Source organism: Epinephelus lanceolatus, chromosome 6, assembly GCF_041903045.1.
Source record: "Epinephelus lanceolatus isolate andai-2023 chromosome 6, ASM4190304v1, whole genome shotgun sequence".
NCBI classification, from domain to species: domain Eukaryota; kingdom Metazoa; phylum Chordata; class Actinopteri; order Perciformes; family Serranidae; genus Epinephelus; species Epinephelus lanceolatus.
Genome location: NC_135739.1, coordinates 24477617 through 24494140, shown reverse-complemented (window position 1 = coordinate 24494140; position 16524 = coordinate 24477617). Strand labels below are relative to the sequence as shown.

General features: G+C 40.7%; 1 protein-coding gene and 3 non-coding genes across 4 annotated transcripts; all 4 read left to right on the top strand.

Moving 5' to 3' along the window:
* Positions 1-1308: 1308 nt before the first annotated feature.
* ncl (nucleolin) lies at positions 1309-10900 on the top strand. Its single transcript, XM_033622184.2, has 16 exons — positions 1309-1506; positions 2529-2630; positions 2723-2837; positions 3518-3646; positions 4035-4283; positions 4538-4681; positions 5072-5155; positions 5333-5456; positions 5858-5994; positions 6448-6574; positions 7765-7901; positions 8373-8505; positions 8868-9007; positions 9282-9408; positions 9659-9936; positions 10129-10900. Exons 1-16 carry the CDS (start codon positions 1489-1491, stop codon positions 10188-10190), a joined length of 2106 nt encoding a protein of 701 aa, XP_033478075.1. The 5' UTR covers positions 1309-1488; the 3' UTR covers positions 10191-10900.
* Positions 3793-3932, top strand: LOC117254527 (small nucleolar RNA SNORA57). Its single transcript, XR_004501484.1, has one exon. It is a non-coding gene; the product is annotated as a small nucleolar RNA SNORA57 (small nucleolar RNA).
* On the top strand, positions 6125-6262 carry LOC117254514 (small nucleolar RNA SNORA57). Its single transcript, XR_004501472.1, has one exon. It is a non-coding gene; the product is annotated as a small nucleolar RNA SNORA57 (small nucleolar RNA).
* Positions 8583-8716, top strand: LOC117254525 (small nucleolar RNA SNORA75). Its single transcript, XR_004501482.1, has one exon. It is a non-coding gene; the product is annotated as a small nucleolar RNA SNORA75 (small nucleolar RNA).
* Positions 10901-16524: the final 5624 nt, after the last annotated feature.

Below are 16524 nucleotides of genomic sequence, written 5' to 3'. Positions count from 1 at the left end.
CCCAAAAACATATTTAAAAAAAAAGAGCTCAAACTATCAAAAGTACTCCACACATTATTTCTATTTGTGATGCATTAATGTAAAACCACGTTGTTGGTGGTCGACGTTAAATTATTGTAGTGACACCCACATTTCCCAGCATGCCGAGACTGAGTAGTTTGTTGTTTTCTGTTCCATTACACAAATGTCATTTTTTGTTATTGTCTACGGTGTGTCTCTTCAGAACATGATGGTTTATGCTAGTTGTTGTCATTTGTGTGTCAATTCATAGTTTGCACCATTAGTGAGTTGGCTATGCCACTTCATGACTCCTCTGTATTTTTCTATGGACGTTTGAGTCTAAAATGCATCTATAATACATCAATAATGACTAATAATAATTGGAACTTCAATATTTAAGATTCAAGAGGCTTTATTGTCAGACAAACAGAGAGTCTACACAATGTTTCACTCTGTTTGACCCATAGACAGTGCAAAAGGATAAATATAAAATTGAAGCGATAATACAAAATAAAAAATGCAAAGTACAAAGATCTAACTGCAATCAATTCAAATGTGCAAATATTCAACAATTTGAATAGAAGCTTGGATAGCAGACAAGAACAGTAAATGGTGAATGAGTATATGAGTTAGCTCGGGTAGTCTGTTTAAAGTGGCTGGTGCTTTTTGGGTGATATGGTTAAACATGTCCCTTATTAATCAGAACCTGTCATACTGTTATTCTGTTTTATATAGCCTATTATTGTTATCAATTAAAATAATTTTTAAGCAATGTATAGTAGTAAATGTATATAATCTTCATCTTCAAAGCAACTGATATGGTAAATAAATACAGTGCAGTTCAGAGTAAATTTACCACTATTTACTACTAGCCTAGTACTACAGTAAAATTTTACCACAATCTGTAAAATACTTAACTAACTGTACTTGCGTTATTGCGCTATACAGCTACTAGCGCAGTGTCCGCATGGAGGGACTACTCGCGGCGACATGTGGTTGATTGGTGATGGCAACTGACAAACCACGTGGCTCATATAAACAGCTGCATGGGATATATTGTGCTGAGTGGCCTTATCTTAAATGTAAGCGTGGCATTCATGAAACTGTCAACAGCTTACTATTTTATATTATCTGATTGAATCTTCGTCAATAACACATTAAACAGTACTCATTTATCATTTCATGTTTTATTTTTAGGTACCTTTAAGTAACAAAACCTTCTTCCCTATTTCTCTCATGGCTTGGTGGATGTAGGCGACGCGCGGGCACGATGCATATGTTCCAACTTGTGATTGGTGGAAGCAGTCATGTGGGCGTGTCGGCGTGGACGCGCAGAGCAGGAGAGTAACGAGCGCGGCTTCCACTTATCTGTCTTTCCTGTCCAATGTCCCACCGAGTAGGCAGAGGCACGTGTTTGTGTTAGCTATTTCGTTAGTTGTTTCCTAAACGTCCAGTTCGTTGTGTTTCATTGAAACACACAGCAGCACCATGGTGAAGTTAGCAAAGGTAAGAGCATATGGCATCCATTTTACTGTTTTAATGTGTGTGCGTATGTGAGAGAAAGCGGTGTTTACGCATGAGGCCTTTGCGAAGAAGTTGCTGCATTTGTGTGAAAAGACGGAACTGACACCAGGGGAAAATGTCTGCTCGTTATCTCACTGCTAATTCATTCATTTTCTTAATTACACAGTGACTGCAAAAGACTACGTAGTCGAAAAAAATGGTGATATTGAAAACGTAACGTTTCGTCTTGTCGGCCATGTTTGTGCCTTGCTGGTGGTTTTTCGGCCCGCTAACGCTTACCGACTACTCAAGATGGCATTCATGCGCGTTCTCGATGTTAAGCATGGGGTTTAGAGATGAATAGAAAATGGATTGAGTGGCAGGTCACACACGCGTGCCTATTAATACTACAGTTAATTAGAGAATAACTGGAAGAAGTGAATTTATGCAGGCTACGTTAGCTAACATGTACCGTTCGGTAATTGTTAGCATTAGCCCGGTATATATCAGTCCGAGTGCAGAGACGAATCTGATTTACACCGAGTTGTTGGCATACTAATTATAATTCACCGTGTTTAACAGACTTATATCATGTCGTTAACATATTGAATCAGTTTGTTGCCGTTCCTCATGCAGCCAACTGTTATAGCATGCGTTTAAAAGCCCGTCTGCAGACGGTAAAATTAGCCAACATGCTAACAGCCCGACCTCCTGAGCTCCACGTGGGTTGTGCGCCTGCTCGGATCGACACACGAGGTACAAACCGAGGAACCACATTACCGCCCAGGCTGACGGCTATCGCTTCAAATGACTCGCGTTTAACTAGAGGAAATCATTACAACAATGATTAAATAATCAGTTTTGGTGGAGGTGGGGGGTTTTGGTGTGAAATGTGAAGCACCTCGTGCTGTTAGCCCCAGTGCTGGTAAACCCGGAATACATAAACCACGGGGGGATCCTGTAGGTAAACTTGTGCTTTGAACAGCGGGAGTTTTTACATTTGCATTTTATCTTACTTTTTACAGGCAGCAAACAAGCAAGTAACTCAAAAGAAAAAAGCCCCTCCACCCCCCAAAGAAGTGGAGGAGGAATCCAGTGAAGAGGACAGCAGTGATGAGGAAGAGGAGGTACAGTCTGAGTTTTTAATTGTTTTAAAGTACCACAGGATATTTTAGATGTTTAAATTAATTAAGATTTTAATTGTTTTGTTAAATTCCAGGCGCCCCCGCCCAAAGTGGTAAAGAAAGCCACACCAGCAAAAGCAGCCCCAGTTGTTAAGAATGGTGCTGCCGCCAAGAAAGCAGACAGTGAAGATGAAGACGATGATGATTCTGGTAAGCAATGACATTTGACTCGTCCAAATTAATTGGATGCAAGGTAAAACAGTGTGCAAAACTAGTCATAAAGCCAATTGGTATCAGCTTTGGTAATAAAACTTACACTCTTGTGAAGCAGTCTGAATGTTTTAGCTGAAAATGGCATAACATCCGAGAGCTGGCTTGTAATAAGGATTGCTGTTTCCTAGTCTAAGGATACTAAGTTAAAAAGAAACAAAATTTGCAAATCAAACTATTTGGATGGGCCATCCAGATGTGTGGGGAAATAGTGAGGCACTGATTTTGACTTTATCTGATGGATTAGGCATTAGTGAGACATGATGGGTACACAGGAAGTAAATTTTCTGACGTATTTGTTAAACACTACTAAGATATAATAAATCCTTTATGAATATTAAGATTGTTTGCTGCTATCACCATTGTTAAAAGGGGTTTTAGCCAAAACCTCAAGTAGTACACATGGAAAGAAAACATCCTAATTAGTTCCACACAGTGAGGTCAGCACCTTGAGTTTGATCTGATACTCCAGCCTTTTGTACGCTGGATATTGAGTCAGGTCAGATAACACGTTGTTGACACATTCATGCTTAACCACAAATTGGGAGTTCATCTTACGTCATGTTAAATTGAGTATAACATTGTGTGATAAGGTTTTGTGTTTGTCAATCAACCTACAGAGGAGGAGTCTGAAGAGGAGGCTCCCCCACCAAAAAAGACCCCCGCAAAGGCTAAAGCTACACCAGCCAAGGCTGCTCCCGCAAAGGCAGAGGAGTCAGATGATGATGACGATGATGACGATGATGATGGTAGGACCTACAGCAGATGACACGATTTTTGTTGTTGGTTTTTTGTAAAACTGGTTTATTCCACTTTAAATTATTTGTAACAGTTGGTCATAGAATTACATTTCTAAGTCATACTAACTCACCACTTTAGGAAAATTGTCACACACCCTCCATTTCTTGGCATGCATGTGGTTGTTTAGTACTCATGTGTGTAATGTACGGAGGAAAAGAAAATGCAGTGCTATGTCTTCGGTGCCAGTGTGTATTTGATCGTCCACTGGTTCTATCCTCAATCGCTGTTACATTCTTGCTTTCAGTGGAGTCTGAAAGTCTGCAGATTTTCCTAAAATCAAATTCCATGCATTCAGTCTGCTGAAATTAATGATTCTCATGTGTGTGTTGTGTACAGATGAGTCTGAAGAAGAGGCCCCACCACCCAAGAAGGCAGCTAAACCTGCTGCCAAGGCCCCAGTGAAGGCTAAACCTGCAAAGGAGGCCTCTGATGATGACGATGATGATGATGAAGATGACTCAGAAGAAGAGGCTCCACCTCCCAAGAAGGCTGCTGCTAAGGCTGCTCCTGCTAAACCAGCTGCCAAAAAGGCTGCCAAAGAGGAGTCTGACGACGACGACGACGATGATGACGATGATGATGATGGTTAGAGCAAACCTTTGATTAATTCTTTTATTTTGAGAGCATCTTTAGCATTGGTAATACTGAGTCAGTGTGCAGTGGCTTACTTGTCAGCTGCAGTCACAGGAGAGTATATGATGATCAACAAGGGACTTAATACTGATTTTGTGTGATGTCACCTTTTTTTATTGATCTGATACAAGTTAATGATCATCAGTGGTTTGAAGTTGGTCACAGTGACTTAAATATAATTTCTAATCATGAATGTGGTTCTGTAGACTCTGAGGAGGAGATGGACACCACTCCTGTGCCAGCAAAGGCAAAGAAAGCAGGCATGGTCAAGGCCAAGGAAGAGTCTGAAGAGGAGGACGACGACGACGATGATGATGACGAAGACGACGACGACGATGAGGAGGAAGATGGTGAGTTTTGGTGATGAGAAAATTTACTGCCGTTCACCTGGTAAAACTTGTCTTAATTCAGTGGACGTGTCACTCTCCACAGTATTATTTGTGTAACAGTACATTTAAGTTTTCATTTAAATTTTAAATTTAAAAAAAGTAAAGTTTCGGACCATATGAAAAGCTTTGCAGACAAGCTGAGGTGAAACGATTGCTGTATTGATGAAGGCAAATGGAAACAGGCACATAATGCAGCATTGACATGACATGAACGTGCAACTGAAACATGTTTATTAGATTTAGTGCAGCCTGTAGTTAAGTTTAACACGATATGCCTGATCCAGAATTTCTTCATCTGTTTTGGCTCAATAAATGTCTGAATTTAAGATTTTGCAACTCCTGTCTCTACAGAAGTCCCAGTTACTCCTGCAAAGAGGAAGGCAGAAGGCAAGAAGGACACACCACCTGCCAAGAAAGCAAAATCAGATGGTGAAGGTATGAATTATCCACTGACCCATCAATCACATTCCAACCTACTTCATGATGATAATAAGGGACTTAATACTGATGTGTGATGTCACCTTTATTATTCTGAATCTCTCAGGTATAATGAATACAATTTAAAATTTTGCACCACAATGAGAGTTAATTGAAATGTACCTCTTTTACCAGGGTTCTGTCTATTTGTTGGAAACTTGAACGCCAACAAAGACTTTGAAGAAATCAAAGAAGCCCTGAGGAAATTCTTCTCAAAGAACAGTCTTGAGGTTTCTGATGTCCGGCTGGGTGGTTCCAAGTAAGCAAATGTTTGAAAAATCATCTAAGCCCCCGTTTTGCAAATACAGTCATTCAGTTCTTGTTTGTATTTCACATAGATGTGTTTGTGAAATACATAAACTCAGGGTTTTCGCCAATATGTCTACTACCACTGGATGTCATCTAAGAGGGTTGGATCCAGAGAGTTGATTTATCTGGTAACACTTTAAGGCAATTGTTAGTTACCTTGTGCTCTTTTACAGTTGCTAGACATTGTTTTATATCGCAGACTTAACAATGAATCCCCCCCAAAAAGTTAAACTGACCTGTAGCTGCAACTCGGTATATTGTTTTAGAAACATGACTTTAGGTAAGTTCTTTTGGCTCTTTCCTGTCTTAAGCAGGAATGTCTAACTGACCTTGCATGACTTGCCTCAACAGGAGATTTGGTTATGTGGACTTTGCATCCGAAGAGGATATGCAGAAGGCACTGGAGCTCAATGGCAAGAAGGTCATGGGTCAGGAGCTGAAGTTGGACAAGGCCCGAAGCAAAGACAGCTCACAGGAGGGCAAGAAAGGTGAAAAGGGAAAAAAGCATCCACATGGTTCCTGTGAATGTAAAGGAAAGATAAAATCGGGATGTTTCAAGGCAGCCAAATTTGGCTATGTAAATATTTCTACTTTACACTTGAAGAAAATTGCCACACACCTCCATTTCTTGGCATGCATATGTTTGTTCAGTACTTGTGTGTGTAATGTACGGAGGAATAGAAAATGCAGCGCTATGTCTTCGGTACCGGTGTGTGTTATCGTCTGCCGGTTCTATCCTCAATCGCTGTGACATTCTTAAGTTGTGTGGCTCTTATGGGAGAGTTTGCCTCGGCAGATTTTTGCTTTTATACTTGAACATTATTATTCTTGTATGTATTTTGTCAAGATGAGCCAGTACTTTTTCAATGTGAAAATGTCTCTGAAGACTGAAAAAGTAAAGTCCCACTACCCCAAAACTGACACTGACTTTTGTCTCACAGAGAGGGATGCACGGACACTCTTTGTGAAGAACCTTCCATTTTCTGCAACAGCAGATGACCTGAAAGAAATCTTTGAAGATGCAGTTGACGTCAGGGTACCTCTTGGCCAGAACGGTTCAAACAGAGGGTAAGAACAAGCTGCCTCTAATAGAAGTAGTTGTTAGCTTATTTTCTATGTTCAGATGTCGCTAGGATGAATATTTAAGGAACACAAGAAAGCTCAATGTGATTCCCACAAGCTAACCTTGGATTACAATCCTAAACAGTATTGGAAATCGACTTAAATCAAGGGAAATAAGGATTCATCATGTCAAGATTTTTTTCATCAACGTATTTGCAATACAGCTTTTCAATTAAATTTACAGCAGACATTGGTATTAACTCAAAACTACACTAAAAAAATCTGAACATTTCAATCAAAATTTAAGTGCAATAAAGTGAAATGACAGGAAAAAATATTGAACACACGTAATGTATTTTTTCTTGGTGAAGACACTTTTGTATACAAGGCCAGTTTTTGAGATGCTTTCTGTATGAGGAAATTAATCTCTAACAGTGTTCAAATAGGATTTTCATACATTCTTCCACTCAGGCAAACTTGAAATCTAGAAGACTCTTGGATACCTGCTTGTGAATCTTCAGTTTCTTCCACAAATGTACTCTTAGGTTTAAGTCTGGTGATAGACTGGACCATTTAAACAGCTTTTGTTTTCTTCTGTGGAGCCAGTTGACAGTCGTCTTTGCAGTATGTTTTGCATCATTGTCCTTGCTGGAAGTTCCACCTGCTTCTCATCTTCTTTTGGTTGATGGCAACAGATTCTAAAAGATTGAACCAAAATCCCATCTAACTGAGAGACTGATTTCTAAGTACAGGAAGCACCTCAAAAGCTGGTGTTGCAAACAAAAGCTTCACCACCAATTATTCAATACATGTCCGTTTGTGTTCAGTACTTTTCCTGTGTAACTCCATTTAATTGCACATATGTTTTTTTAATGGATTAAAATGTCAAGATTTTATCAGTGTAGTTTTATTGAGTTAATACCAATGTCTCTTGTAAATTTCATATGAATAAATGTGTAGGAAATATGTTAAATGACAAATGTTGCTGTGTTTAATACATATCCCCCCCCCAAACCTGTGTTTTTGTTTAACTTGAATAATGTATCACCTTTTTTTTTTTTTTTTTTTAAAGTGTACAAGTTTCTGGATATGTTTCCATTACTCAAACCTGCCATTCATATACAGTTGACCAGCAGTTTAGTTGGCAGTATACTAGCCCTAGTGTAGACAAGTAATCTCTTCTCTCCTTTTGACAGCATTGCCTATATCGAGTTCAAAACTGAGGCTGAAGCAGATAAGATGCTGGAGGAGGCTCAGGGAGCTGATGTACAGGGCAGGTCCATCATGGTTGACTATGTTGGTGACAAGAGCCAGAAAGGGGCCATGGGAGGAGGTAAGCTCCTTGCATGTTTTATAAAGCTATGAAACTAGCATGGGTATTTGAGCTGTATGGGATTGTAGTTAAGTGGTAGTTATAGTAGTATGCACTAGATAGCTGCTCTGTGATTATAGCAGCATGTTTAGTGTATCAGAAGCAGGGCAGTACTGAGGTGTGGGTGACTTAAAGAGGTTGATAAGGAAGCTAAATTTATACTAGGGCGCTGCTCAGCACCTCTTATTGTAGTGGTGACAGTGCAGTTTGATCAGACAAATAAATGGATATAAATTGATTATTTTAAGATAATAAAGCTCTTATCTAATTCATGTATTTGTATGTTTTGAGGGCTGTGCATTCTAATTGAAAGGGAGAAGCTGCATCTTAATGTGGCCATGCAAATGCAGCTTATAATTCCTGGAGATTGAGTGCTTCTCCATCTTTGTAGTCATCTCACCGTTCTCCTTTCTTCCCTCTGTCCCTGTACAGGAGGAGCAGGAGCAGCCTGTAAAACACTGGTGGTGAATAATCTCGCCTTCAGTGCCACAGAGGACGCCCTGCAATCCACATTCGAGAAAGCTGTCTCCATCAGGATTCCACAGAGAGACGGCAGACCTAAAGGGTGAGTATCTGATGGATCCATGGAGGATTTTCTGTTTTTCAGCCTCTAAACTCCAGCAATACACTTGAAACTGCTGCACCTTCTCATGAGCTCCTCTTAATCTTACCCATGATTATGCATGGATTCGCACGAGAAGCAGAGCCAATGTACAGTTAGAACAGGCTCACCCTACCTGCATAAGGGCGTTGCCTATGTCTGCTGTGCAACAAATAGAAATGTCTAAATGGTCTTAAAGGGATTTTACATTGGCAAGTTTTTGAGAGGGGGAAAAATCCTATTGTAACACCTATTTTGATGTACAAGAGTTAACTTTAAGTTATACTACTAAACCATGGTTCCTAATGTTGTGCTTCTTTCCTTAGTTTTGCTTTTGTAGAGTTTGAGAGCACAGAGGATGCTAAGGATGCTTTGGAAAACCTCAACAACACAGAAATTGAAGGCCGGTCAATCCGACTGGAGTACAGCCAGAACAGTGGCAGAGATGGTGGCAGGGGAAACTCGGGTAGGTCCTCTAACGTAACTGATGCGTCTGCGTTTGGATCTCAATTGACTGAGAGCTGCAGAGGTAGCTAGTTTGTCATCATGGCCAGATGTGATGAAAACTTGAATCGACAGAAACTCTGTGATGAAATAAGATAGTCAAGTCCTGATCTGGTCTATGCATGTAGCCTCAACTTGTTAATTCATTAATTCGTTAGATGAGGATCATTTAGTGGATAAAATCTAAATGAGCCGTAAAAACTGCAGCTTTAGTAATGGCTTTTCTTTCCCACCAGGTCCAACAAAAACCCTCTTCGTCAAGGGTCTCTCTGAGGACACAACAGACCAGACACTTAAGGATGCGTTTGAGGGTGCCTCAGCAGCCAGGATAGTTACAGACAGAGAAACAGGGTCATCAAAAGGGTAAGTTTGTGGAGTTGTAAATATTCCCTCTGGCTGTTTACTCTTATGAGCACAGCTCTGTCCAGAAGTGACAGTGTATGGATTTGCATGAGAAGTAGAGCAAACTCCCAGTTAAACAGGGAGCTGCTTTACCGTGAAATCACTTTTTATTTAATGTTAGCATCTTAGCAATGTTGGAAGGTGACTAAATTCATTTAGTTTCCACCTTAAGTGAAATAACTAAACTCTTCCCCTCTGCCTTCCCCTGCAGCTTTGGCTTTGTGGACTTCCACAGCGAGGAAGACTGCAAGGCCGCCAAGGAGGCCATGGAAGATGGTGAGATCGATGGCAGCAAGGTGACCCTGGACTATGCCAAGCCCAAGGGTGATGGCGGCTTCCGCGGAGGCCGAGGTGGTGGTGGATTTGGCGGCCGTGGTGGTGGCCGAGGAGGTCGCGGCGGTTTCGGAGGTGGCTTCGGCGGTCGGGGTGGCGGCGGCAGGGGAAGAGGAGGCCCCCGTGGAGGAGGACGCGGTCGTGGTGGCTTTGGAGGTAAGGCAAATCAAATTTGTTTGCTCACAGGGTAAAGCCATCAGCTAATGTCTCCTCAGCTGCTAACATTAAGTTGTTGAAATGCAATTTAAGTAATCTGAAGTTGTATTGCTTTCATAATCTTTTTGCTTGGATTGGATCACGCTTTAAGATGTTACCCAGCTAACGAAGTTGCCTTTGTTCTCATTTTAGGTGGAAGAGGTGGCGGCGGATTCGGCAAACCCCAGGGGAAGAAAATCAAGTTTGATGACTAAACCCTTAGTCTATTTTACTTTTTGAATGGACTCTGGTTTCATCAGTTTTCAGAGCTTTTGGACATTCCAGAAAGCGTCATTGATATATATTTAACTGTTAACGGGCATTTTAGCCCTTTATTTAGACCCCCTCAGTCCTTCCCCCACCCTTCTGTGCCAGAATGGAACTTTTGACCTTCTCAGCTCAAGTGCTTTGTGCGAGTACTGAATGTCCCAAACGCAAACCTGCACCTCTCGCCCTCATTAGCTAACTTGCTTTTCCGAAGGAGTTAAATGGAACGGGTCTGGCAAACAAGTTTGCTGTGAAAAATACGTTTGTCCTTGTCAGATACATTGTGTAAATTTAAACAGTTTGTATGATTTCATTTTACCTTTTGTAAAAAACAAAAAAATACACTTGTATCCATGTTTGTTTTTATTTTGTTGGTCATTTAGTTTGCTTTAGGTGCCACGTTTTACTGTAATGTGCAAAGCATATTTTCATAGAAGATTTGAGTCAGTGCTCAGGAGTTGGGTGTTAAGATAATGGCAAATGTGTTTTTTGTCATGTTTTTGGTGGGGCACAGTCAGTGTCTGAGTCACAGAGGATAGAAGACCTCTTATCTATGTAACATAAAATATTTGTAGTGCATTGACTAATTTTTTCCCATCTGAGAATCTTAAGATTTTCACGTGATTAAATAAAACCTTGTAGGTGGTGATTTTTAAAACTCTGTCCTCATTGCACCCATGTTGGATAAGTATCAGCAGTGAATACTATTGAACATGAAAGTTGCTGCCTTTACTTAATACAGCTAACCCCGTCTAATGCAATGCAATGCAACATCCCTGCAATAAATCCTACCTTTGTGAAGCTTGAAGCATTCAGTGTCGAGACTGTCAGTTGTCCATTTGACTCTAGTAATTACGGTGCTGTTGACTTGTATTGCATTATGTTGGAAGGTGTTCATAGTCGTGTCCAACCCATCTGACATAAATGGGAAAGGACAGATTATTTAAAAGCTCTGAACACCCACATTTTCTTCGGTTATTCTGGCCGATTAGACCGCTGCTCAAGTTGAAGGTGGGCTGGAGCTTTGATGCCCTCCATCTACTGATAAAGGGGTAATACTTCTGCCTTACCAGATGCAACACTGCTAACAGGAGACTCAGGAAGCTGACAGTCAGTTGCAGTCTGTTCACCTACACAGTGCTGTGCAATTGTCCAATCAGCCAGATAGCCTGTGTGGGTGGTCAGAGCCTTAAAAAACAGTTAATCTAAATCCTGAAATAATTGGGTCTGTGGGCAACAATGTCAAAGTTAAACACAAGCTACTACCTTTTGTTGTTCATTAAAATTCTGCATTACTATCATCTGCAAATGATTTACTGATGAGCCTTTTTTCCCACAAGGTGGCAGTGTCCGTCAAGTAGCCTTTTCGTGCAATGACTACTCAGACAATGGTCAGTGTTCTGTAAATTGGAACTGTCTTTGCAAGTCATGTTTCATCATGTTGACAAACATTTGTTAGAGGGACTTTGCCAATTCAAATCCTACAACTAGCAGCGAAACTGGGCGAAGACAATAGTCTCTTACCTAAATTCCCCTCGAAGTTATGGCACTCCAAAAACATGCAAGGGGCTCATGGACATTTTCAAATAAACACAAGAAATTTGTGCTCTAGATAAAGGATGAGCGCTCAGTGAATAACCTATGATAAGCTACTATGGCAAGGCGTAATTATACAGACCAATGAGCAGTGAACACATCTTTGGGGTCATCAGGTGGGAACACCTCCAGGAGGCTAGAGAGTGGTGGTGGTAGAGGTGCTGAGGATGAGATGAGAGGGAGATGGAGAAGTGCCGATGATCTGGATGAGTAGGGGAATGAGTCTTTGAGAGCTTGACCTGGACTCTGGATTCGAGGGCTGGAGGTGACCGGGCTGGAGGAGGGTGTGAAGATTCTGCCTAAAATTATGACTGGCATCAGCAGAAGAGAGCAGATTTAAAATTTTGCAGTGGCATCCTGATTGGCTGAGAGATTGTGGCAAAGTGTGGGATAACTAGAGGAGTGAACACCCATAGTCAGCTGATTAGAGGGAGTAGTGAGAGTGGGATGGAGAAAATGTGAAAGGGTGAGCACGAGAAAGGTCTTCCTGATTGCTTCATTTGTCAAGTATGCTTAGGCATACAAGAACTTTAACTGGCTCCTTGCAGCTGTCTGTATACCTAAAGTGCCAATGTGCAGTATCTGTATCTGTAAGCACAGTCTCCATTTTATATTTCTGATTTCTTACTAGCAAACAGGACGTAGTGTGACTTTAACAGTGACCCTGAGCTGCCGGACAGGTCTCTCTTGTTAGTGACACTACCGTACAGGGGACAGCAGTATGCTGTCATCCCTTGGCCCCGGTCGCTGAACAGGGATCTTTGTTCCTGAAGGTGCCTGAGCGGGAGGCACTGATGATGGCACCGCTGAATACCTCCATTTAGAGATTTGTTGCCCCCCGCCTTGAACAGTGACAGAGGTCATGCTAACTTCTCTCTGTGGCGTTATGTCAACCGTCTAGAATGACCCTTGTGCTTTCTTTTCCATATCTGAATTCGTCTCTTTGAGTGCTGTTTTTCACTTCAGCTCCATTTCATGCTTGCTACAATTCTCTACTGCTTTTCTACTGTTATTTATTCATATTTCCACTATTTCTTACAGCCTCGGGAGCAGACAGTAGTTTACAAGCTATTTGCATAATTCAGAGTGATCATGTAAGGCGCAAACTTCTTTCAGCTATTTCAATTTCACCCTCTTAGACTTGTAAATATCAAACCACAAATTTTTAACAGCTTTAATGCTGAGTCAGTGGGGCTCTGTGAAGAGCAGAGAGGACAGTGACTGATTCTTTATCATATTTTCTTAGTGGCTGATCTAAATAGGACCCTATTTAAATGGGAGTATACAGCTCAGAGTTCTCTTCACAATGAATCTTTGTCAAGTGCATGGTGTCCTATAGCACGGATGTACCAACAAGTCGCATGGCCTTGGCCTCTTTTCCAGTGTGATACAAGGAGCCAGGGACTACATTATATGCTGAGTGGTCATACAAATCATAATTTATCTGCTTGAATATGATAGAGACGAACATACTGTTTGTTTAGTTTCATCAGTGCTAGACAACAGGACATGTTTAAATCTGTATTGCTGAATACAAACACTGATTATTTCCAGCATTATAAAACAGATGGAGACCAAATGCTCATGTTTGTACATCATTTTCTGCCATAATCTGAATCTCACAGAAGCATTACGAGTTTGGAAGTATTTTGCAAAGTAAATAGAGGACAGACTTCTATAACAATATTTGCATAATATTGCCTCCAGTAGACTGCTAAGAATTCAGTTATTTCAAAATGTCCAGTTCCTTTTTTATCTGATTGAATGGTGCTGTTTGAGGAAGTGGTGTAGACACATTTTTCCACAGAGGTCTCTTTCTCTCCAAAATGAATAGACAAGGGGATCAATGGTGGTAAAAACTCTGAATGAAGCCGTTTCATGTTACAAATCAGTGTTCCTCCAATGCTGTTTGGCATGTTGGAGACTGGCTCAACCAGCACCTGCTTGTGTGCTCACATCTTTTCTCTGATAAGATCCAGACGTTCAGGAGGTTTTTACCAGGAGCCAAATTATCCACAGAGGTCTCTCCCTCACAAAAACAAGTGGACCTGGTGATTGAACCAGTAAAAACACTACATGAAGGAGGTTTTTTCCAGTGCCTGATACGAAAAACCCACATTCGTCTCCAGAAGCAGTGTTTGGCTTGTCCGTTCTTGGCTTCTGTGGAAACATGGAGGTGCAACACTGCGATCTCCCGCTCCCTATGTAGATATCACCAACTCATTCTACAGTCAATGAAAACACAACAATACAGATTTTCAAGTGATTATACACTAAACAAGCTCATTATATGTTGTAGTATATTAAATTTCTGACAGTATATCCCCTTAAATCCTACACACTGTACCTTTAAAGACATGAGAGTGGTTTATTTATTCGTTATTTAAGTGCTTATCCTGTTGGAAGCCTATCCTAGCTGACACTGGGCAAGAGAAGGGGTACACTCTGGACAGGTTGCCAGACTATCACAGGGCTGACACATAGAGACAGACAACCATTCACACCTACAGGCAATTTAGAGTCACCAATTATGTCTTTGGGCTGTGGGAGGAAGCTGAAGTACCCCGAGAAAACCCACGCTGACACAGGGAGAACATGCAAACTGTGCACAAAAGGGCTCCCCCACCCTGGGTTTGAACCAGGAACCCTCTTGCTGTGAAGCAACAGTGCTAACCACTGCACCCCCATGCTGCCTCACAAGAATGGTCATCAATCATATTTAACTCTCAGCAAGAAAACAAATGTCTAACTATTCGTTTAAGAGTCATTAGTGAAGGTGTTTCCCCATTTCCAGTCTTGGTGCTAAGATAAATTGCTGCTAGGCTAGCTGTGGCTATATGTTTAGCATACAGACATAAGGGTGTTATCGCTGTTCTCATCTTACTCACAGCAAGAAACTGTATTTCCCAAAATGCCAAACTATTCCTTAAACTGCAGCCTGAAGGTAGTGTAAGTTTGTTTCCTGGCATTATATGGTATATTGGACACAGCTTCTACATAATCTCTTATTCCCCTGTTTCTCATACAGAGTTCTCTACTAATTTCCATGATCATTTTGTTGTTCAGTCGAGGTCTTTCCAAATGATTGCTAGATGATTTAAGTGGGTTTTGTCATCTGTTTTTCAACAGGACACAAGTCACATTAACACTTGTTGATCATTTGCATACGTCATCTGCTTAAAACTACACCACTATCACACTTGGCGATCTGCAGCGCTATATCCTGTTAAGTGATCTGCAGTAATGCAATCTACAGTATGCATGGTTTGTAATAACTGGCACAGCATGTTACATGAGATGCTATAGCCAGCAGCCTGCATAGCTTGAGGAATGTCCTTTTTAATTTTAGCCCAAGCAACAACATTCCCATCTTCAGCCATGCCAGTGATGGTGCTACGGAGGCCTTTGAAGAAAATAGAGGGCTAGTGTGAAAGCCCGCAGCCCCTTCCAGCCGACCCCATTGACCATGCTGACATCAAAAGCTTCCTCCAATTAGCATCAACAAATATGCAGCTCCTGGTCTGCAGGCAGGTTGGAGAGCTGGGTGTGGCCTCGCATACAGTCACATATCCTCACCACAGTGGGAAATTTACACTAGATGATAGTGAATTTTTGCTGGTGGTTAATAAGTCAGTTCTTCCAGCTAACTTTGGAGTGAAAAAAATGTAGAATTCACCTGTTACTTGACCGCGCAGCAACGATAGTGTGTTCTTTTATATAACTTTGATGTCACTGGCATACTTTTGAGGGTGGTTTAAAGGTTCCTCTCTGCTTGAATGATTACCAGGCAGAGCTTTGAAGAAGTGAGTCAGATATGAATCATCATCTTCTATTTTTCTTTTATCAGATAACCTCTCTTTGTGTCCCACACACACACACACATACAGTACGCCCTGACCATTAAAACTCAGTGCATCCTCCATCCTCCAGCTACTCTTAGTCAAGAGTCTTCAGAATCTTGAGTCTCACAGCTCTGAGACAGATAACCACAGGGTGGAAAAAAAACAGCTCCCCTAGATTTAATAAAAAGGAAAAGTATGATTCAAGAAGTAAAATTCATGAAGAAAATGACTCACAAAATATGGAAAGATGTGTTTGAGACAAGGTGGCTTATAGAAGATGGGAGACTGTGACTGTACTGTCATTGTATTTAATGTATGAAAATGTGTACAGTGTATGAGATAGTAGACCTTATTAGTTATTATCTTCTACTATTAGTTAGTCTACATCTGTACAACTTAAATGTTAAAATTAAACCTTTTTTTCCCTTATGAACTACGATGGCACTACAATAAATGTTTATACATTTATACTGCACAATATTAAAAAAGGATGTCCTTATTCTCTAAAAAAAAAATAGAAAATAAAATTTAAAAAACCCAAGTAAATAAAATAAAGCAAAATAAAAATAAAACAAAATCAAATTAAATTAAATTAAATTAAATTAAATTAAAATAAAATAAAATAAAATAAAATAAAATAAAATGTAAAAAAAAAAAAAACCCTCTAGCTGCCACGAGGTGCAACCCAATCTCAAAATGAAAGTAAAATTTGCTTCTTTCGCACACTCACACTCACCCACGTATACTTTGTCTTTCTGTCAAGAATTTACTTCCACCAGCACGCTACTTGTAACCCTCATTCACACCTCTGTGTCACCGGTATGTGGTACCCCCAGGACCCCAA

Bases quoted from the DNA above. Each gene is read 5' to 3' on its own strand.
- ncl (XM_033622184.2), top strand. The intron at 3,647-4,034 runs GTAGGACCTACA...TGTTGTGTACAG, and splicing joins CGATGATGACGATGATGATG to ATGAGTCTGAAGAAGAGGCC. The intron at 4,682-5,071 runs GTGAGTTTTGGT...CTGTCTCTACAG, and splicing joins CGACGATGAGGAGGAAGATG to AAGTCCCAGTTACTCCTGCA.